The sequence below is a fragment of the Ambystoma mexicanum genome, chromosome 9, assembly GCF_040938575.1.
Source record: "Ambystoma mexicanum isolate Mex_15411 chromosome 9, UKY_AmexF1_1, whole genome shotgun sequence".
Taxonomy (NCBI): domain Eukaryota; kingdom Metazoa; phylum Chordata; class Amphibia; order Caudata; family Ambystomatidae; genus Ambystoma; species Ambystoma mexicanum.
In genome coordinates this window covers 1,108,295,832-1,108,320,223 of record NC_090931.1, presented here as the reverse complement: position 1 = coordinate 1,108,320,223, position 24,392 = coordinate 1,108,295,832, and the positions used below count along the sequence as shown (strand labels likewise).

The 24,392-nt window shown below is 47.7% G+C and overlaps 1 protein-coding gene across 5 annotated transcripts in view; it reads right to left on the bottom strand.

The window, feature by feature from the left end:
• The window catches only part of PRPF40A (pre-mRNA processing factor 40 homolog A), a 1,435,679-nt gene that overhangs the window by 1,339,039 nt on the left and 72,248 nt on the right, over positions 1–24,392 (bottom strand). For all 5 annotated transcript variants that reach the window (XM_069616434.1, XM_069616435.1, XM_069616432.1 and 2 more), the window contains exon 3: positions 11,971–12,120. In XM_069616434.1, coding sequence (XP_069472535.1) covers positions 11,971–12,120 — 150 coding nt within the window. The remainder of the gene's footprint in view (positions 1–11,970; positions 12,121–24,392) is intronic.

Genomic DNA, 24,392 nt, shown 5'->3' with positions numbered 1-24,392 from the left:
CCGACCATGATATCAAACTCACCTACACACAAGTCCCCACCGAATTCTCACAAACCAATTGATATGATCTCTGCACCCTGTACTGTCCTCCAGAGGAACCTCAAACTACGTGCAAGGCTTTATGACCCCTTAGCCAAATCAGCCCACAGCAAGGCTATTACTAGTCCCAACAGCCCCTCCTAGCACCCTCTTCAACTAAACAGTAGACTCTATCGTGAACATATCCACACCCAGAAAGACATTCAAACCCACATTATCACTTTTAAAACCAGTACAACCTGAGACCAAGGGAGCATTGATAAACGTCTGCTCCATGGTAGCCCACGCTACAGACATTGCTGACCTACTCTACAATGAAGACTTGGACTTCCTAGCCGTAACCGAATCCTGGCTACATCCAAAAGCAGGCCCTGCAATTATGTTAGCCATACCAGATGACTATACGCTACTAAGACTCGATCGTACCGCCTTTCGAGGTGGAGGTCTTGCCATTATAGCTAAAACCAAACTCCCTCTATCCATTAAGTCACCAGCCAACATAGGATCTTGTGAATCCTTAACTGCAAAGTTAACCTTATCTAATACACAATCCAGCTCTATTCACCTTATTTACCGTCCACCTGGACCCTTAGGATATTTGTGAGGTCTTCTTCAAATGACCCTATCAAATAAACTCAAGAACTCCTCACAAAGCATCGTATTGGGAGACTTCAACCTTGGTTTTAGTGACCCCGCAGATGCTAACGCCACAATAATTAATAATACCTTAGAGGAACTGGGCTTTACCCAGAGGATCACTGAGCCCACTCATACCAAAGGTAGAACCCTGGACTGGCTAGCCGTGCACAATTGCCCAGTCTTGATCTCTTCTATACTTCCACAGCCCTGGACAGACCATCACCTGATATCGTTCACCCCAGAGCCGACACCAGCGCAAATTGACCATATAGCTCCAGTTGTTCAGACCAGAAATAAAAAGATCACCCCCGAAAATTTGATCCCATTAATAGCACAGACCTTGAATGCCATTCCAGACCACTTAGATCCCTTAATTATGGTAGACAAATATAATAGTCATGCCCTCATCTCTTGATGCCATAGCCCCACTGAAGTTAAAAAAGAGCAAACCAAGAAAAGACAACGCCTGGTTTTCTCCTCATCTTAAAGCCCTCAGACAGGAAAAGTGACGCTGCGAAAAAATTTGGAGATCACTTCCCTCAGAAAAACAACAAGAAAAACTTGAGTAGACTAGCCTCTCATTATAAAAAAGAAATCATCCTGGCCAAACAAACGTCCTACAGCACTCGAATCTCACAAGCCAAATCCAACACCAGAGAGCTCTTTACAATACTAAAAGAGGTTGAATCTCCCATCCAAGCTCCTGACTCGTGCCTCAAGGATAAAAACTGGTGCACAGGTATACAAAATGCCTTAGCTAACAAAATCTCCTCTCTCAAGACAAAGCTAAACATTAAAAAGGACTCTTCTACTAAACCCAGCATTCCCACCCCTAAAAAGATACACCCAACTCAGACACACCCCCTGTGCACATTCCCCATTTTAACTTCCACAGAGTATCCACCAAAGAGGTAGAAAAGGTCATTCTCACCCTCAAACCTTCGAACTGCCATGGGGACCTATGCCCCGCACAATTGATGAAGTATGCGGCTCGCGCTCTCGCACCATTACCAAACTAATAAATGCGTCATTTACATCAGGCAGCGTACCTAAAAATCTGAAACAATCATGGGTCCTCCTCCTGCTCAAAAAAACGAATTTAGACCCCTCTACCCCCACTAATTACCACCCCAGTACCATTCCTTCTTAAAATCCTCAAAATAGCATATCAGCAAATCCAACATTACCTTGAGCACTTCCACCTCTTCTTAGGTGTCAGACAATCTGGTTTCAGGCCTCAACACGGCACCGAAACCGCATAGATCTTAAGGCACAGATAGGTGAGCTGAGAGATCAGGGTAAGGTGGCACTACTGCTACTTCTTGATCTCTCGGCTGCCTTCGACCTGGTCGACCACGAGATCCTATGCGACCACATTCAAAAAGCCGCCCACTTCTCTCAAGAGGCAACTGACTGGATCCAATCCTTTCTAAACAACCGCACGATGAGTCTTTTCCCTACTAGCAGCAGCCAGCCCAACATCCATCACCTGTGGCGTGCCTGTCATGATCTCTGCTTCCAAAAGGTCAGGGTTTTCCCAACTCCCTTGGAAGCAGATCCATAACCCAGGTTCCGAGTGCCAACCAGTCCCAATTGGGACCTTTTGGACCCAGTCCTGGCGCCAGTGGCACCAGGCTCATAAATATGCCCAGTCCCAGCGATGGAAGCGCCGGGCTCATAATGCTTGGGTGGACTTACCTGCAGCAGACCATGCTGCTTACTTGCCTGCCAGTTGAGCCTCTGATCCTCTTCTGTTTGGAACTACTTTTCCTGTTGGGTGGGGCAGGAGCCACTCCCTAGATTCAGAACACTGGAACTCTTCTGGAAAGCAGGAACTCTTTTCTTACCTAGGCGTGGCTGTGGAAGGAGACACCTAAGCACTACAGGAGGCTATTTAAACCACACCCGATGGATGAATCTTGCTTTGCGTTATTCTGCATCCTCTGCAGCAGAACGCTCATCGTGTCTTCTGCATCTGATCCTGGGCCTAAGGAAAAAGGCTTACCATCCCGAATCCAGTCTTCAGCAACACCTATAAAGACAAGAAAGAACAGGTTAGCATTACGGTCTTCAGTGACAGCTCTTCACTTACCTGGTCCATCGGCTGTCACCAACGCCTCGCGCTGCATTCCGGCATCTGAAAGACAAAGGCTTACCTACTCTTCGTGCGCTCCGGAGGTCTTCGGCGCTGCATCCCGCATCTGAAAGACAAAACAAGGTGCGTTTAAAGACATTGGGGAACTTTAATACTCACGTGCCATTACTCCTTTCCACATCTAACCCAGTGGGTATTCCGGCACCCTGCAGCCCCTCCGAACTTGTACCTGCAAAATAAAAAGACAGTTAGAGCGCATCGTGAAGCAGGCAACAAGCGCTTACTTACGTGCTTCCAGGCGCTTCTATTCATCACACAGGCTCCATCTTCAACTCACTTCAACTCACTTCAGCCCGTCATCCGCCATCGCCGGAACCCTGGAAAACAAGAGACATCATTACTAAAGACTTAAAAGACACTAGGATTACTCGAAATTTACCGTTCGTGCAGTAAACGACGGACAGCAGTCCTCTGAAGTCAAGAGGCCTGCTCCCCTTATCCAGTGAAGAAACTGGTTACAGCACCCTGCCCCGAGGCAGATGGAGAGCACGGCGTTCACTTACCTAAGGTGAGAGCGTTAACCTTTGGGGTTCTGCAGGAGAAGAGAAAGGGAAGAAGAGACATTCAATAACCCAGTTCCTTAATCCCATATTTTCTATCTGCAGACATCTTTCCCTTCGAGTCAGACATACAGTGCACAGAGGTCCAGCCCAAAGAGCCAGCCGTGTGTTACACATCACCTTTGAAGATACGGTATACGCCCAGTCAAGACCGGCGCCTCTACGGGAATCAGGTGAGCGTTACAGTGCCCCAGGGATCTCGCGTCTCCCCGACCCTGTACAACATCTTCACAAAGCCCCTTTGATGATCTAGAAGGTCTGGGTATCACCTACACTAGTTTATGCCGATGATACCCAGATCCTCATCCCGTTGACGGGGGATTATGACAAGGATTTGGCCTTCTTCAACAAAGTATACCTAATCATCCAGGCATGGATGGCCTCACACGGTCTATGCCTGAATGACGACAAAACAGAACTCCTCATTCTAGGGTCCTCACATAACCTTAAACTAGACCAAAACTACTCCTACTTCGTAATTGACAATAATAAGATCACGGTAGCCATGGAGGTCAAAACCCTCGGCGTCTACCTAGACTCCACTCTTACCTTTAAAAAACAAGTTAATGCTATGGCATCCGCCACATCTTATACATGCAAACTCATCAGAGCAGCCAAACCTTTTCTCTCCCAGTCTCACTGTATCACCCTAGCCAGGGCTCTGATCCTGTCCAAGCTGGACTATTGCAACGCACTTTATGTAGGATGCAACCAATATATTACCAACAAAATTCAGATCCTCCAAAATAACGCCCTAAAAGCAGCCCTCAGTATCCCAAAGAAAGTCCACATCTCTGATACTAGAAGGTCTGTCAATTGGCTTTCTTTTCCACCAAAGACAAAATATTCCTCAAATCGGTCTCCCTGACCCACAAATGCCTCCACCAAGCAGCCCCTCAATACCTTATCACTAGATTCACCAGAACTACCTCCTCTCGCCCCTAGAATGGCCTATTCCAATCTCCTCCTGGTGCCCAGGTTTAAACGTTCCATGTCGGGTGGGAACAGCTTTCCTGTTAAAGCAGCACAATACTGGAACTCCCTTCCACCACCTTGCAGGGAGGACCTCCCCTACCGCCTATTCAGAACTAAGACCATCCATTGGCTCAAAACTCACGACACATAACGACCTCTTGCTCCCCTAATGGTCCAACACTATGATTGTAAATATTTACATTTAGGTTGTCAACTGCTCAGTGTAGTTGAGACAACCGATTATATGACAATGCATTACTTACCGTAAAAGCATTTCTGATGGTTGTATCTGCTTAGATTCACATGCTGTGCATAAGTCCGACATCCAGTGGTCACTGCGGAGTATTGCATTTTGTTTTTCGTAGTCGAAAAAGGGGATGTCGACAAGGCGTGTCTGTAACAATCCCTATAGTGACGTGGGTTGTACCCACAATCCCTCACGCGTCGAGGTCCCTCTGTTTGTATTTTTCTGCCCTGAGGGAGCCTTCTAGACGTGAGTGAGTACAGAAGAGAGAGAAAATATAGAAAAGGATGTCTATGTTCCTTCCATCCGAGCGGGGAGGAAGGGTGGGCGCATGTGAATCTAAGCAGATACAACCATCAGAAATGCTTTTACGGTAAGTAATGCATTGTCTTCTGATGTTTGTTAATCTGCTTAGAATCACATGCTGTGCATAGACTAGCGAGCAGTACCCGGTGTTGGCGGTGGGTTATGAGAAGGAACAGTAGAGAAAAGATGTCTTAATACTGCCTGTCCCACCTGGGAGTCAGATCTCGAGTGTGCATCTAGACAGTGTTTTGTAAAGGTGTGCACAGAACTCCAGGTAGCCGCTTTGCAGATGGACTCAAGGGGAACATTTGCAATGAACGCTATGGAAGCCCCAGTGCCTCGAGTGGAATGTGCTCTTGGCTTGAAGGGTAGTTCTCTCTTAGCAAGAGTGTAACAGAGAGTGATGCATTGAACAATCCATCTAGATGTAGTGGACTTTGAAACTGCATCTCCTTCTCTTCCTGCTGCCACAGAGACAAAGAACTGATTAGTCTTTCTCAGTGGTCTGGTTCTTTCCATGTAGAACATGACAGCTCTGCGTACATCTAGTGTATGCAGACTTTTTTATCCCAAGCTGGAAGGGTTTTGAAAGAACGTTGGTAGTTCTATTGACTGGTTTACATGAAATTTCGAGATGAATTTTGGTGCAAACCTTGGGTGTGTGCGTAGAACCACCTTATCCTTGTGAACTGTTACGAAGGGGGTCTAGTACAGAAAGAGCCTGTAGTTCACTTACTCTCCTAATGGAGGTGATAGCTATTAGGAAAGCAGTCTTAAGAGTGAGGTCTTTAAGAGTTGCCTTGTGCATGGGTTCGAAAGGAGGGCCCATGAGTCTAGAAAGTACCAAATTTAAGTCCCATCCGGGAGCTGGGTTAGCTATCGGAGGGTGTATTCTCTTTACCCCCTCCATGAAGGCCTTGATAACTGGTATCTTCCACCACGACAATAAGTTGGGAAGTGGTGTATGCAGAAAGTGCCGCTACGGGAGACTTTAATGGAATTGAACACTAGACCTGAATCCAGTAAATGCGTCAAGTACAGAACAATGTCAGTGGGAGAGCAGTCAACCGGGTTGATGCTCTTACCTCTACACCAGATGACAAATCTTTTCCACTTGCTAGAATAGCAGTAGCGAGTATTAGGTTTTCTGGCTTCCCCGAGGATGTCCATACATCTCTGCGGGAGTTGTAAATGTCCAAATTCTATGATCTCAGGAGCCAGGCTGCTAAATTCATGGCCTGAGGGCATGGATGCAGTGTCCTGCCCTTGTCCTGGGACAGCATGTTGTACGGGCCGGGAAGTTTCACTGGGGGAGATAGGGACATCTCCATCAAGTGAGCGAACCATGGCTGCCGGGCCCACATTGGGGCCACTAGTATCATGGTAACCTGCTCCTGGTGCATCTTGTGCACCACTTTGTTGAGAAGGGGAGTCGGGGGAAAGGCGTAAACAAATTTCCCTGACCATTGAATCGACAGACTGTTCCCCTTGGACTGGTTCTGTGGGTACCTGGAGGCGTAACTTTGGCATTGTGAGTTCTCCAGAGTTGCGAACAGGTCTATTTCCGGGAATCCCCATTGCGTGAAGACGTCTAAGACGATGTCTTTGTGCAATTGCCATTCGTACTCTGAGGGCAGGGGGAGGTCTCTGCTGAGTTTGTCTGCTAGCAGATTGAGTTCCCCTGGTACATGTTGTGATAGTAGGAACATGTGTTTGAGAGCCCACTTCCATATATTCTGGGACAGCTTGGACAGTCCTGGGGAGGGAGTGGCCCCTTGCTTGTTGAGGTAGTACATGGCTGTGGTGCTGTCTGTGAGGACCATCACTGTCTTTCCTTGTAGGTGTTCCTGAAAGGCTTTGTGCTATGAACACCGCTAGTAGTTCCAGCAGGTTTATATGCTTGGATGCTAAGCTCGGAGTCCACGCTCCGTGAGCAGTCTGATGGGATAGGTGAGACCCCGATCCTGTAAGGGATGCGTCTGTGGTTAGAGTGGCTTCCACTGCGGGTGTGGCAAAAGTTTTCCCTAATAACAGGTTTTCTTTTGTCCACCACCGTAGCGAGAGAACCAAGGCCTGCAAGACCACCACTAGATCGTCCCATTGTCCACTGGCCTGACACCACTGGCTGTAGAGCCACTCTTGCATTGGGCGCAGGCGCGCATGAGGTACCAAATAAATACATGACGCCATCATCCCTAGCAAGCGCATTGCTTTGCGTACCGTCACCTCTCGACCCGCCACATAATGGGGGATGTGAAACAGCATGTTTTGGACCCTCTCGTTGGAGGGGAAGACGAGGCCGTCCTTTGTTCGAATTAGAGCCCCTAGGAATTGTTTGATTTGGCTGGGGTCTAAGCTGGACTTCTTTTCGTTGATGGAGAAGCCCAGTTGGGACAAAAGGTCTACGGTCTTTTGGGTATTGGAGAAGCATGTTTCGTAAGAATCCCCTGTTATGAGCCAGTCGTCGAGGTAAGGGTATACCGGGATGGATAACCTGCGCAGGTGGGCCGCTGCCACTGCCAGTACTTTCGTGAATACCCTTGGTGCAGATGCTATCCTGAAGGGTAGTACTCTGAACTGGTAGCGTTTGTTCTCTATCTTGAACCTGAGGTATTTTCTGTGCGCTGGCAACATTAAAATATGAAAGTATGCATCTTTCATGTCTAGTGTTGTCATGTAATCCCCTTGTGATAAGAGTGGGATTACTTCCTGCAAGGTCACCATACGAAACTTTTGGGGTTTCGTAAACTTGTTCGCTGGGCGCAGATCTAATACAGGGCGCATGGTTAAGTCCTTTTTGGGTACAAGGAAGTACACTGAATAAATACCTTCTTTTACCTGAGATAGGGGGGACAGCCTCTATAGCTTCTTTTTTCAGTAGCTCTTCTATTTTTTGAAGAAGAATGGTGAGGTGTTCCAGTGTCATGCGTCGGTTCCGTGGGGGTCTGTACTTCGGGGAACCGTTGAATTCGATGCAGTATCCGTGGGCTATGGTGGATAATACCCAGCGGTCTGACGATATTCCCTCCCATGCTGAAAGGAACGATGTTAGCCGGCCCCCGACCGGTGATGCATGGGAGGGGACCCGAATCTTCGGGTCATTTGTTGGTATTGGGCGTGGAACCTTTGGGGCTGGAGCAGCGACCTTTTCCTCTGCCACGGCGTTGGCCTCTTTGCCTGAACTGGGTGTTGTTACCCTGGTTAGAGGGCCAGTTGGTAGCAGAGTAAAATTGCTGGTTTTGCTGCTGGCGTTGGCCACGAAAGGAGTGTCTGTTGCCATAGCCACGTCTCTTAGAGGGCCTAGAAATTTGGTCAAGAGTCTTGATGGTATCAAACTCTTTCTTCGCATGTTCTAGGGCCTCATCAACTGCTTTCCCAAACAGATGTGTTTGTTCTATGGGTTTATTTATCAGGGAAGCCTGGGTTTCCGGGTTAAATCCCGAATTGCGCAGCCAGACATGGCGTTTGAGAAGTATTCCCTGAACCAGGGAACGGCCAGCCGTCTCTGCGGCATCTAAGGAGTTCTTTACGATGCCCTGGTTTACAAGAGTTCCCTGTGGAATTGTAGCTAACAGGCGTGAACGCAGGGGTTCTGGTGCGTCCTCTGCTTCACTGCGTAGCTTGCTCCACTGTGCATCTGCGTAGCTAGCTAGTAGGGAATTGTTATTTGCAATCCTAGTTGAGAAGGCGGCGGACGTCGTGATTCTCTTCCCAAGTGCATAGAGCTTCTTGCCCTCTTTGTCAGGTGGTGCCTCACTAGTGGATAGTGGTACCCCTGCTCTTTTCCTTGTATTAGTAACTACGAGGGAGTCCGGAATAGAATGTCCTCTGATGTACAAAGGGTCAGAGGACTAAGGGCTAAAGAGCTTTTCTATCCGAGGGTTGACCCCTCTGACTAAGGCAGGATTGGAAAGGGAAGGAGTTATTCTTCTCTTTATAGAAGCCAGGAGCGGAATAGACTGACTAACAGGGGCTTTTTCTTTAATAACTTTCTCTACAAAGTCTATGTCCGGAAGAGTCTCCCCTGTGTCTATTTCAAAATGCGCTGCTGCCTTGCGCAATAGTGCATTAAGTGAAGGTTGGTCATCTATGGGAGAGGTGTTTCCAATAGGTGAATCCTTGGGAGGAGAAGGGTGAAAGACATCAGGGTCTGAGTGCACTGATGGAGATTGCCAAGGCTGCACTGATGGGGATTGCCAGGGCTGCGAGGTAGCTGTATCTTCTTTGAAAGCTCCTGCACTAGTGTAAGGATCTTCTTCAAACCCCTCTTCTTCATGTTCTTCCTCTCCACCCAAACACTCATCTTCCTGGAGGTATTGCTCCTCTTCAGTGAGGTCATAAGTCTGTGGAAGGGGGAAACAGCCTAGGAATCTTGACCCTAGGGTCGTCCTGGGGCCATTCTCTTGGTCTTTTGGGTGTGGGTGGGTTTTGGTTTCCCAAAAACCTTTCCATTTTCTCCATACAAGAATGGAGTCTTTCAAGGGTCTCATGGGGGACCCCTGAATAGTCTAGAGGGGGGAAATCAGTGTTTTCACCTTCAAACCGCTTAGAACGCTCCCACAACGTCGAAGAAAGGTTTCCGTCGCCCTCTGAAAAGCCCTCCGGTAGTTCAGAAGTGCCCTTAGATGAAGGGGGCAGTTCCTGCCTACTCTTGTGCTTTTTCGGCGTTTCCATAGCTTTTTGTGCGGTATTCGACTTTTGTTTCGTCGTCCGCTTACGTTTGTCTTCGGAAACAATTCTCGCCAGGCTCTCGACAACGAGTTTGTCAGTAGAGGACTCTGGTGTCGACGTTGCCTGCGTTACGCGTTGTTCCTCGACGGCCGCTCTATGGAGCGTTACGTCGGATGATTTTGGGGTAGCGCCCGTGTTTGATGAAAGCCCAATCGCTGGTCGCGGCTGCGTTTGCGGGTGGGGCTTGAGACCCTTACGGTCTGAGGTAGATGCCGGAGTGCCCTGCGTCCCCTTCGTCTTCGACGAAGAAGAGCCGTGGGTTGTGTGCTTAGGCCTATGGGGTCTATGTGCGTCCTTGTCGCCGGGGTGTTCATCCCCATAAGCAGGGCGTGAGCCGAGCCCGTCGGGGCCGGGGACGGATGTCGAGGAGCACGAGCGCTCCTTCTGGGGGTTAATGACTTCCGTAACGGACGTCGAGTTATCACCCTCCTCGTCACTTTCTGTAACGGCGGGTGAGGAAACTGACTTCGACATAGCGTAGTCCGCCCACCTCTTAACTTTGCGTTCTTTAAGAGTTCTTGGTTTCAAGAGCTTACAGGCCGCGCAACTGTCCTCCTTATGATCGAGGGGCAAGCAACGATTACAGAGCTTGTGTTTGTCCTTCCAAGTGTATTTGCCCCTACAGCGTGGGCAAAACTTAAAAGGTGTCCTCTCCATAGCTGAGGCAATAATAACTGGTGATAACCCCAAGGGAAAGTTAGGGGAGAAAGAAAGACATTCTCAAAGAGAAGATAAAAGTTCGAACCCCCACTCTCCCTACTGTATGTTGGCCGGCGAGGCCAGGCCACGTGTTCGGCAGCGCCGAAGGATCTCCTCCGTCTCTTCCCCTCTGTCGAAAACTTGCTCGGCGGAGAAACAGCTTCACAGCTAACGTCGAGGGGAGGGATCTTTAACAATATAATAAGTATAATTAAGGACCGAGGTCCGTATTAAGTATTTGCAATGTCTCTCTAGGAGCTCCGCGTAAGGCGATCAGAAGCTGGGCGGAAAAAAACAATCTGAGGGACCTCGGCGCGTGAGGGATTGTGGGTACAACGCACGTCACTATAGGGATAGTGTTACAGACACGCCTTGTCGACGTCCCCTTTTTCGACTACGAAAAACAAAATCCAATACGCCGCAGTGACCACTGGATGTCGGACCTATGCACAGCATGTGATTTAAGCAGATTAACAAACATCAGAAATAGTATTACTTATATTGTATATTTCTGTAACCCATGCCTCATCGGCGTGCATGGTTTCTTTTTACGCGTCCAGCACTGTAACCACGGCTGGACTTCATTTCTTGTATGTAATCAAGCTTTGCAAACCTCTTGTTGCCTCTGCGCCTTGCTACCCCTCTAGGGGTTAGGTGTGCAATATAAATAAATACTAAATATAATTGTTGACATAGTATTCTTCACTTTTAATAGCACAAGTTTCCTTTTATTATAAATAAATTAAAAAAGCAATGTTTCTATGCATCTGCGAGTACCTCGAATACTGGAGAGCTGTGTTTTTAAATGTACCTCTACAGCGAACTCTTGTCTTCCAAGATTACACCTTACTGCTCAGCCTATGCTATGCCAAGTTTGGCTAGAACCAATTGGAAAAAGGCATTGCTGATCAACTAGTTAGACCTCTCAGAAGCCCCATGAAAGTGCCGACTCTGAAAATCACTTCGAAACCACCAATAAAAAAGTTGCTCATATTTCATGGAAAGTCACCCGCCCTAAATCTATGAATGTTGGCTCAGTGTTTGTGGGAACTCTGGATTGTATACACCCAGCCCACCTATTGTTTATCCACGCCTCTGAAAGGGTACTACTCCACTTGCATTATCAGAGAATTACACTAAGCTCAAGAGAAAATAATGTGGCAAACGCTTAATTAACTAATTTTTAGATTGATGTGGTAAATCCAAAGCCAGCAAGCCGCAGTGCAAATAAAAACGTAAACATGAAAAACATGACCTTGTCATGGAGAGACGGAAGAACAAACATCTATGCCCCAATTCCCTCACTCACAATCAAAACGTAATAAATGTTTTCAGAAGTGAATCTCCCATAATTGCATTGCAGTTATACCGGATACCATGTAAATCAAGGTAAGCAACATAAGGTGCACCCTTGGTCCAGCGCACACCCAAAATGGCAGGTTGATCACGATCAAAACTATGTTCTCCCAAACCTGGGGTGCTTTAAAAAATGTACGAAATTAAACTCCTGCATATTATTTCCCAATAGTTTCTGAAAAACCGCCTTTTCGTAATTTTCACTGGTGAGTTTCTGTATAGTATGAAAAATGACATTGTATGAACTGTGATAACTTTAAGCTCACCTGTCCCATTGATGGTCCTCCCATGTGCCCTCCCATATGTTGCATCATCTGGGGCATCATGCCATGACCAACTGGGGGCATGTTGGGCATTCTTTGACCCATGTGTGGCATTCCCATACGTTGAAAATGAGGAATGCCTGGGTGACCCATCTGAAAATGAAAACAATTCATATTAATATAAATCTTTGCTCTTCAGTAGTCTAGACTGAATGTTAAGTTAAAACAAAAATCAACTTCACCATGGCGAGGTAACCAACAGCCGTACAAACCCCACCACCGCCCAAAAAACAACTCAAATGTTCTGCTCTAAATACTCACCTATGCATAAGGTAGACAATGAGCCTTCCGCTCACAAATGCAAGTTTGAGTTAATTGTACAATCAGAGCAATAGATTTTTAAACAGCGTGCCTTGACATCACCAGCACAGAACAGCCATGTTCTAGACTTGCTGTGTTGCTAGCGAAAGAAACGTGCTAAAAATTGTTTACGATTACGTCCATGGTTTTCAAAAAAAATGTACACCTACAATTTATAAACAATTGAAGCAAATTTCAAATGTGAATGCTAAAAGTATTCCTAAAGTATCACTAGAAAGTCCATAATAGAAAACAAACTATAAGAGACATGCATTCACGAGCACGCGTTACTGTTGCTTATTGAAAAATATGCGGGAGGTCATGCTGCCATTGTACCAACCACTTATACTCCCTAAAATTAGGCAAATACACCCAAAATGAAAGGTGCAAAAATGGGTTACAACACACTATGGGTTATAAACACACCAACTGTAAACCGTATCCATGGTTTCCTATTTTTTGTTACTCATTTCCATCAGTGCTACCAGCATATCAGTGCCATAGAAACTGGCTTTACTACGTTGCATACTGCCTTGTCAGTTGTGCAGTTTAAGGTAAACATGCATCTTCCTTTCCAATTGCAAGAAATCAACGGTCCCATGATCTTTTGCCGCCATTTTTTTTTAACATGGGTGCCCCCGCCCCAAGCAACCCCTTCCCCATTTAATCCATATACCCACTAACCCTTCTCACCTTTATTTTTCCATGAGTTTCCACTGAATATTTTTGGGGAAAAACCCAATTAAAAACCTGGCGACAAAACAACTTAATACCAAATAATCGCACCTTGTTCAAGTATGGATTACATAATATCCATTTTAGATAATAAAAACAAACCTACTCAATCTAAAAATGGAATACAACGTTTACTCCAAGCTTAATATATATATGCCACCAGGAGGCACAGGCAAGATGGCTGCCGGACAACGAAGCTCCATGATCTTCCCCCTTGTTCTTGGAGAACATAGGGGGAAACCTGCATTACTGCAGGGTTTGAAGTATGACAGTAGAGAGGCGAAGTTGTGCGGCACTCGTGGACGTCCTCTAAGGGTACTGGACCCGGTGGATCAGCATATCCGAGGGCCTTTAGTTGTATGCATGGGAAGAGGGCTTGGTGACAAAAGCGACTTTAGTCCACAGCTGGGGAGTTTCGCCCCTGAGTGTACACACACACACACACACACACACACACACACACACACCCACCCCCCCCCCCACCCCCCCCATTATAGGGGACGGTTGGCCCTGTAGAGAGGGGGGCCTCGAGCCGTTGTGGGGTATGGTGATTTGCAGCCGACAATAGTGCCGCAACAGGCCCTTTCATGAGTGCAGTGACGGCCGCAGAGCGTAGGCAACATCAGAGTCCCCCCCCTCCCGCCCAGACACCACCTTGGAGAAACAGTACCTGGTGGCATGACACGTGTGGAGAGGGGCTCCCTAGTGGAGACAGCAAGAAGGTCGTAGCCAGACTGTGTAGGGCTGGAGTAACCAGATAGTGAGAGGGCGTTTTGATTACTGTAGGCGAGAGCCCAGGAGCTCAAAGGAGCTGCTGCCACACTAGGGAGGCGTTTATGTACAGCACTCAGCAAGAGGGGAATGGGGGAACCCACAAGATGACCGTAGCGACTTGTGACATTCCTCCACTATCTTGCACAGTTAAACTGGGGACCAGCCTTGCACATCTGCGGTGTGCTGGTGGACTGAAACTAGCACGGATGAGTATCCACAGAGTGAGCGATGACCATTGCAGCTTCAACGGGGTTGGAGTGCTAGTGCGACCTCCTGGGGGGAATAGCAGTACTGCTCACCTTGGACACTCGGCATCCAAAATCCTTTATTCCCGAGAGATAATAAAGCGGCAGATGGACTGGAGACAAAAGCTGTACCCTTTCAATTCCGGGGTCCACAAGCCATGGCCAATGTGACCAACCCGGAAGGGCCCAGGACACCGAAATAGGCACGATCAAGGATATTCAAGTCATCACGTAGGAGTTCAGGGGTATGCGTACCGACTGTCTGGTAAGGCGAAAACATTGAGAGGGTAGATTGACTGGAGGCCAACCAGTCCTCTGTGGACATCTTGGCGACTCAGCTGCCCATGAGGCTTTCTGAAGTGGAGCGCACCGTTGCTCACCTGGCTCCCACAGGGGCGTCGTCGGAGCCGGACAGCTGCGGTCTCCACCCACGTGATGCGTAGTGCAGCGATGACTGACTGGATCTGCCCTCCTAATCTTGTCTGCTTAACCCGTAGAAATATTCTCTTGCAAGTGGAGATGGATTTAGCCACTTGTGGATTCAAGTGATGGCACCCCCACAGACTTCCCAAACTAATCCCCTCCGAAATGCCCTCACAGCAATCTCACCTTATATTCTTGAAAGAGGAGCTCTCCATCCTGCGTGGATTTGCAGGGGTGCGTCGATTCCAGTTACTTCACTGGTTTGAAGGCTCGGGAGAGTTCCGAAGAGTATTGACTCTGAGGTTCCTGGTGAGGACCAGTAAGTATTAAGTTCATAGAGTGCAATATGTCCGATGTTCACTCTTGTTCCCCCCCTTCCTTTCTTGTCTTGCAGCCGTTTCGTGAAAAGATGTTCTTGTGGCAGCTGGTGGCGCTCAGGTAAGAGTCTATTACCCGGCGCTGTCCGGTAAATGTTGCACGAGGAAAACGTGTTTGGTCTCTCTTTACAGATGCAGCACGTGAAAATATGGAGAGTCACAAAAGGATGCCTCCGGTGGTAAATCAGGTAAGTCTATGGTGGTAAGAATTATATTTGTTGGTTCCCTCGGCTCACCTTGTGGTTTTCCTTTGTCTCCTAGGTGCCGAACTTCGACGAAGAAATGATGGAGGCAGCGCCGACCCGAAGGATGCTGTGAAGACTGGCGAGTATGGCGCGGCGCTGCAGCTGGAGGTGCGGCGCGTGCAGAAATGATGTTCTTTACAGGTCCAGAGACAAGATGGATCCAAAATCAGGTGTGGAATAGAAATAAGTTTGTTTTCTAACCTTGTCCCTTTCTTTCCTCTTTGTTTTAGGAGCTCCGGATTCGAGGCGGGCGTTGCAGAAGACTGGATGCAGGCTGCAGGCACGGTGAGTGTTACGCTGCTGGATGCAGAATAACGCGAAGCGTGTGTTGCTGGTCGGGTGTGGTTTAAATAGCCTCAAAAGTAGTCCCAGGTAAGAAGTCCCTAGAACCACACCAGAGTAAAAAATAGTCCCTGTAGAAAAATAGTCCTTTGAGGCTTCATGTTGGATTGGAGTCATTTGCAGCATGGTCTGCCTGAGGTAAGTAATGATTATGAGCCTGGCGCCTTAGGCGCCAGGACTGATTCCTACTATGAGCCTGGCGCCTAAGGCGCCAGGACTGAACCCAGATAGCCCCTAGCTGGGGCTAGCCGGGGCTGCTGAGGTTTTACTAAATGTCTAGATGCCTGCTCCCAGGGCTGATGGACTTGGTCCGGATGCCTGGGGGTAGGCATCATGACACGCACGGAAGAGGAGCTAAGGCTCAAACTTGACGATATTGAAAATAGTTAGAGGCAATGTATCCTGTGTTTCTTGATCTCATGGAATCGGAGGGTGAATCTCCCAGGAAGATACATGGGATTCTGGCGAAGGTCCTGGCAGCAAAGGAGGACTCCTGTATAATGCTTGATGGGGGCCGTGGAGGGAGGTGGCAGGGGCCCCTGCGAAGTACTGGTTACGTTCCCACAGATAAGGCCCGCATCCTGGAGAAGGCAGGGGGAGGCTCTTTTGACTGGAGGGGTCTAGTGTCGATTTCAGGACCTCTCCACCTATACAAAAGGTGTGCCTCCCTTACCCAATGCTACAAGGTAAAAAGGTGCACGCTATAGGTGGAGGTACCCCCATCGGCCAGATTTCTGAGTGAGAAGGAATGAGCTACCACTTTGTTACAGAGGACAATATTCAGAGAGCATCAGGGGAGCCCCTGAGAGAGCAGGAGGTGTTGAAGCAATGAAATGAGGGTGGAGGGAAGGCAAATACCGAGGATCAGTTGTAAGATCCAGGGGGCATGAATAGTCTAAATTAAATAAACCCCCCCCCCATTTTTCAAAGGAAAAGTCATACTTGATGGGCTCTCAGGGCTCTGGCTTGATGGAGCCATGTAATGTCCCATCTTTGTGGTCCCCGAAAGAGTCTGGTGCGATATTGTTTAATCTACCTGGCCAGGTTTAGGGTTGTATCAGGGGAATTTGGGTTAAGGGCGGTGCTTTTGGGGGAGGAAGTGCCTGGGGTGGGACATTGGCGGGTGCTCAGAGTGGGGTGGTTCAGCTTTGGAGGGGGAAGTTCAAACGCCTTGTGGGAGGGAATGGGAACAGGTGCGGCTCCTAGGAGGGTGTCAGCGGGTGGGGGTGGAACAGGGTTGGCGGTAGTTTTCAGAGGATGCGCGAGTTGGGTTATGTGCGTTTGTTTCAATGTTTACCCTTTTGTGTCTCTTGAGTCAAGATGGGGACTTGGCACCCCCTGTCAAAGGTACAGTGACTTCGGGAGGGAGGGGGTCAGGGGGGGGGGGGGGGGGGGCACTGTTGCGTGCGAACGGGCTGCCCCTGATCCACAGAGCTCAGATCCGTATTCCATCCGGTTTCTTCGCATTCCTTTTTTGGGGCCACCTACAGACAAGAAAAATATACACCTCGGTGTCAGAACATCCAAGGGACACTGACCGAAAATCCTGTCTTGAAACGCAACGAAATCGCTGAGAAATCTGCACAGCAAAATCCACTGCGAGCACAGAGGAGTCCAGGCCACCCATGGGCTCCATGTGATGACTGCCTGAAACTACTGGGGAATCCTGTTGAGGGCCGCAAGGGGGAGGAGGTCCAGATCAACGGCAGGCGCTGGCTACAGCATACTACCTGGACAAGGCACTGCAGTGATTGGACCAGCTACCCTGAACACCACGAACGCCCCGCAGAGGATCGGACTAAAGACGCAAAAAAAAGAAAAAAATCCTCCCGAGACAGCACAGCTGAAACGGTGCCTGAACTTTTCCAACACCCTGTGAGCGCTCCGGTACATGCGCAAACCTGTAGGACTACTTGATCCTGCCCGCAGTGGTGTGGCTGAGCCGCTCTGCAACACTGATGGGGACCGTATGGATACTCATCATCCCATACCAGGGTGCAGCAGAGGAGGGACACCCATCACGAACCAAAGGTGAGCTTTGAGGACTGGCGTAAGGAGAATCCTGGCAGGGCGGAGAACACCGGGGAGACACTGCAGCGCAGTCCCAACCCCGGGGGGGGGGGGGGGGGCGGACTGCACCTCCACTGAAGGGAGCCGCCACCATTTAAGCCTGAACATTACAGCACACGTCCAACATAACTTTGGAAGACGACCAGCGCGAGACGCTGCTGGGAAGTGGAAGCAACCTTGGGCAGAAACACGGAGGCCCTTCACTCAGTTGCTGATCACCCGCGCCCAACAAAGCAAAAATGCATGGGAGAACATAGTCCACCCCTCGAAGTGGCACAGAGTGAAAATATACAAACCATAACTCGCTGGGAACAACATACTACTGACCCCTTCATTAAGGCTGAGAGTGGGAGTTACTACTGGGGTTCAGAGAACATTCATCTGACATCACACAAATGGGATGCCCATGCCCGGACTACCTCCGAATCCTACGCTGCATGGAATTGCAAACAGACCCACTCATAAGTGCTCCGTTACGCTGAAGCCATGGCTGGGCCTCGGATAACTGGCCAGCCCTCGCCTGGTGGGGTGAGAGCATAATATTGGCTGTAACACTAGAGGCTAACAGTGCAGCGCAATGAGGCAACGGCAGGTGACAGTGTATGGTGAGGCCTTGACACTGTTCTCAGAATTAAGGAAACCTAGAGAGGTAGAAATAACCACAAGGGAGTGACACTGTCTGGAAGCGCACACATACTAAATACCAGGCGGCCACGCGATGTGGGAGGACAAAGTCCTCTCTTTGAATCAGAAAACAGAGTGGGTGCACATCAGACTACGCCAAGCCAGACACACGCTCTCCCCATGCAGGGTTCCTGGGAGAGGCCCTGGATGCGCAGTACACACTCACGGACGACACAGCCTCTCAATATAGCCCCCTATTTTGAACTGCATTCTAGGCGACGCTGAATCGACAGTGACACATACTAGCAGAATCTAGGCTGCCATAATCAGATCCTGGGCAGTCGCACAAGGCATGTTGAGTCCTTCCTTGGTTGTGTGGTAGGAAGGCATATTCAGCCCACGAACACTGAATGTATCCAGCTGGTAGTGGGGGAACCCAATCGCGACAAGCCTATCACCTGGGGAGTGCGGGCAATAACTGGTGAGATGCACTCCTTTGTGCATGAACAATTGTCACTGAGTCACCCACTGGCCACCCATCTTGCAGTGCAAGTTACAAAGAACGCTGCAACAGGAACGATGACGAAGGGGGCAGGCGCCAAAAAGAAAGGGCCAGTGGATTTGTTCACACGCAACCAGGTAAAGGGCCCCACGGCGGAAACGTTGACTGCTGCCAACACCCAAACTGAAAATGGAGATTGTGACAGAGGACCGCCTAACAGCCATTGTACAGAATGGATTGCAAGCTGTAAACGTCAAATTAGACATTGTTGCTACCAATGGCTCCCTTAAGGCAAGGGTGGACAAAGAAAGTTCAGTTACGACAATTACCCAACATGGACAAGACATTGCTCAACTAATAGGGGACCTCTCTAAGATGCAAAGCAAACAACGAGAGTATCTCAAATCTAGATCCAGGAGAAACATCCGGATAGTTGGTGTGTCGGAACAAACTGGCAAAGGCGCAGTGGAGGCTTGCATGAAATCTCTCCTTAAATCGCTTTGGTGCAGAATCCTTTTCAGAGCATGGGCCCACTGCACTCTAGCCCCTGTACCCAAAAAACCTGGAGCACCGCCCCACACAATAATTTGTCTCCTCAATTACAGAGACGCGATACTCAGAATGGCTAGGGAACAAGGTACATTACACTACAAGGAGAACCGCATACACATATATCCGGATTTTGCTGCATGCGTACAAGCAAACAGGTCATTCGAACCAGTCAAGCAACTACTCAGCACACCAGGTGCCCTACGCCCCGATTTTACATGCTAAAATGAGGATCCAACACAGGGGAAGGGTGCCCTTCTTTGAGACCCCATCTGCAGCCATGGCCTACATCGAGGCCTCTATACCCCCCCCCCCCTCCCCAGAGAACGCAGAGAGGGTCAAGACAGGATCAGAACAGGAGTCCTCGACCAGACGAAGAAAGAAAAGACCCTGCAGAGTGAATGATTTAAAGGACGATATCCTTTAAATTGGTTGAGTTTTTTTTTTAGTGGGTGGCGCTAAACGCAACCCGTAGTACTGGATCGGGGGCCCCTGGTCGGGGCAGCCATATAGTTGCAACATGGTAACCCTCAGGAAAGTTCCTGAAGTTTGAATGGGAAAATCATCAAGATGGGGAAGGGGATGTTGGGGGGGAGGGGGGGCAGGGGGGAGTGGATGGGTCAATGTGGTGAGGGAGTGTTCTTTCCTGATAGCCAGTTCGGGATTGAGATGAATATGAAGTTCAAGCCCAGTTGAGAGTTACATTTTCTAAAATGTATGGTCATGCCAGTACAAATGGCGCCTCACCCAAGAATTCACGTATGAACACAGATAGATGCCTGTGTGGATTTGCATTCAGCATCTAACAGGCGATGGGACTAAAAATGTATCTGTCTTGGAATGTACGTGGGCTCAACAATCCAACAAAATCCAGAAAGAATGGCCCCTACCTCACCCACACAAATTGTTGCAGGAAACTCATCAATACCAATGTAACTACAAACTGCGGAAAACAGCGATACCACACAGATTACTCTACTCAAGCTAGAGGGGTGCTCATGCTGATACACCCAATGCGATTTCAATATGTAGGTAGCAAGACCGATCCCCTGGGGCGATATGCAGTGTTTTTCGGGGGGGGGGGGGGGGTTGGAGGGTAGTAGGGGGGACACCCCATCACTCTGGTCAATACCTATGGTCCCAATATTGACGACCCAAACTTTTACACCATCATTCTGGATATAATCACCACGCTAGATATATCGGGAAGGGACTTTAATAGTGTTAGATACTACATGTGACAGATCCTCTGTTAAAAGGCCACCTTCTAAGGCAGCCCGGGGACAGATTCAGGTGCAATTATCACTGATCGATGCACGAATGTTACACTCGCACAAGAGACAATACACATACTACTCCTCTGTGCACGACTGATTTGTGCATCGATTACTGGCTTCTCTCCTCCCATTTTGAACGCGTTGGTAAAATGTGATATTTACCCCCGCACACTCTCAGAACACTCCTGGATATCTGTGCTGGTGCTGCGTGAGACACCAAAACCGGCTAGGCGATGGAGGATGGCCACGGCTATCTTAACAGACCCTAATGTAGCAGAATCCTTGCATACGGAGATTGCATAATTTTTCACCAACAACGAGGGGTCGGTTGATGGTTATGCTACACTCTGGGAGACATTTTAGGTTTGGGTAAAGGGGGTCCTTATGTCCAAGACTACAGGGCTCCTGAAATCTGTGAGATTAGAACCGGCAGAGATCGAATCAGTGACACTCACGATAAAAACACTCTTGCTCACATCAATAAATTGTTACGAGAATTCGATAAACTTGCTTCCGGGGAAATAAAATACATTGCTGCCCCCGTTAGGGCACAGATATGGGGAGGGCAATAAAGCAGGACGGTCCCTGGCCAACTTAAGAGCTGAAAGGCAACATAACCCAATTGCGAGCATCCTTACTACAGATGGCACAGTGATTACAAGGGAAGAGGGAATAAATCAAGAATTCACGAAATTCTATGCTGAGCAATATTCCAATCGGGATAATAAAACCATTATAGAAATACATGACTCAATGGGTTAAAACTCCCAAAGCTGCCCCTAGAAGTCAAACTAGCTCTTGAGCAACCAGTTACCTGTGAGGAAATAGTAGAAGCAATTAAAGCCCCGCCGTCGGCAAAGGCACCTGTCTCAGAGAGTCTGGGAGCTGAACAAGGAGTTCAGATGGAGCTGGCCCCTGTATTACTAAAGGTGTGGAGGAAACGATGGAACGTAATATACTGATATACTGACGGAATCCATGAGGGAAGCCATAATAACTGTACTGCTGAAGCACAGACATCCACCCCAGGACATGTCCTCTTACAGACCCCTATCCCTAATCAACTTGGATGCCAAGATCTTTGCGAAGGTGTTGGCTACCAGGCTGCTACCTAGCATGTCAGGCCTGGTGCACCCGGACCAAAGTGGATTTGTTCCAACCCGATCCACTGCCTTGAACTTTCGCAGACTGTTTCGGGTCATGGCACAAATAGACCCTGGGGCAAGTGCTGCTGTAATCTCCCTAGATGCTGAAAAAAGGCTTTTGACTGTGTGGTGGGAGTATCTATTTGCAGTACTAAAAGCATTTGGAATGGGCCCTTACTTTATTAAATGGGTGATGGAGGCTGTAAGGATGGAGCTGGGGTTGACATCTCGAAAAGCCATAGTGAAGTGGAAAACTCTACAATTGCTGAGGAACTTTAGGGAAGAAAACCTGAGTGGTGGCTTTGAGACCCTCGGAAACACCCCAACATCTAACACTGAACAATCTCTACGAGAATGGGAAGGGACATGCATTGTGGACCTTGAAGCAACTGGTGAAACTGTCACTAACCTGTTGTGCAACCTGGACAGAGTAAAGTTGAAACTATATTGAAGGGTTTGGATCCAGAAACACGATGAGAGGAGGACTTTCAAACTGTATGGTAAATCCTGGGGAGAGGAAAAGAAGTTGAACTGCTTGCCGAAGTACCTGCAGCTTTTCCCCCAATTGGTATCAGATTGCAATTTCTGAGAATATGGCCGAATTTGTTCCCGAAAAGGGAAATTGAGACCAAGGGAGGAGGGAGAATGTCATTTGGGATGTCGCCTGTGTAAAGAACTTAACCCAGTGGAAACCCTCTACCACATGGTCATGATATGCCCGGCTGTAATGGATCTATGGGTACGGTTGATGACAGAATCAATCCAGAAGTATGGCAACCACCCAAAAAAGGAATGGTGGAAAATGCCATTATCGGGAGAGCAGATTTCTATCACGCTGGCTTTTGTGAAATTGGTACTTGCAATTTTTTTATTACATTTAGGAAGCCACATGTAACTAATAAATGTCATGACTGGATGGTTAAGTCATATTGGTGAGGGGGATAAAGCTTTTCCTTTCTTTTTTTATGGATTAAAAAAGTGGCGAAAAGGTTTAATTTGTTTAACCATAAAATGGCAATAAAAAAAAGTGCACAACTACTATACACAGCACGTGGAGCTAGGGTTCTCGCGAACCAAACTAGATCTAAAATGTTCTTGTTGGGAAGGGGTACCAGACAGGGCTGACCATTTTCGCCCATATCATTTGCTTTAACTTTTGAGCCGATGGCGGCTTTCATAAGGCGAAAAACAAGGTAATAGAGGCATAAGAATGACAGGCCCAACTCAATCCATATCATTGTACGTGCCGATGACACTCTTTCCGGGACCCCGAAGCAAACTTGGCACCTTTTATGTCACACGAATTCACTGAGTACTCAGGGTATAGAATTAATAATACTAAATCCTAGATATTCCCGTTGACCCCAGCCACGAAATGTCCAACAAACGTCTGTGGTCTTAAACGGTCGACCCAGCACATTCGATACTTAAGTATTCTGGTATCCAGAGATAGGGCAGATGCTATATGCAGATAACTACGAACAATTATTGCAATCACTTACTACGAAATTTCAGCTATGGACCAGACTCGCCATCTCCCTATACGGCTGGATAGCCATCCTGAAAATTGTTGTTCTTCCCAAACTCCTTTACCTCTTCAGCAATATACCCAGAGGGCCAGGCAGAACCTTCTTTGGGAAACTCTGTTCCATGGTTACAACGTTTGCTTGGCATGGAAAGACAGCCAGTATGAAATGGGAGAAGATGTTTGAACCATATAAACACTGGGGGCATTGCAGCACCAGATTTTGAGTTCTACTGTTTAGTTGCTTTGTTTAACCTGTTGCAGACCTTGCCAGCTTTTGCTTCCCATTTCAGCGATTTCTGAGTGCAAAAATTAACTATTACTTTACCTGGATTTTGCGCCCTTAAGTATATATTGCGGCTGCTGCAATATTTTATTAAATTTTTCTTTTTAGAAGACACTTATGTGGAATGCGCTTCGGGTAAAAACAATATACGTCACATCAACAGGATTGCTTCTTTAGTGATATTTTATTTTTTACATTCAATTTCCTTTTTCATTCATTAATTCACATACTGATTTTATTTCCTCTCAACACGTGTTTCCCCACGTTTTGTGCACGTGGTTCATCAGGACAGATACTGATTAGAAAGAAGAAGAAAAAATGTAAGTAAATTTTAATTGTGTTATGTATATTTAAATCATGAGTAGTGGTGGTGAAATGCGGTGAGCAATTATGATTACATTGCTTATTAGTTATGCTCATTAGGCACATCTCTAATTTATTTATTCCGTTTTCATTTTTGTCTCTCTCATTTGAGAAGATATTGTTTAGTAAGTTTTCTGTAAATAATGAGAGAAGGTATCATAAGTTTAGCCCAAACTCTATTGTAGTTTCCCAGTCTTTATTTTAAACCTTCTTTAAGGTAGTGGAATTCATTGTTTCCATAAATCTCTCCATGGTACCCAAAGCTAAATATTACCAAAAATATGTAAGGTATCTTTCCAGTCCAGAGTATTACTTGCTTTCCCTATTCAAAAGAAAGTCACCTTCAGTTCAACTCGGTACGATCCAGTCTGCCAGGATCCGCGCTGCCCTTCTACTAAATTTTCTGTCCTTTATAAAGACCGCGATCGTGTGACGCATGACGTCACCGCATCACGTTACGCGATGGCGTCACGCGTCATGCCTTAGCGTCAAGCGGCCATTTTGATTGACTGTTTTTTCTGTGATACCAGACTAATTCATCCATTTTTATTTATTACAAAATTCTGATATAGCTATAATAAAT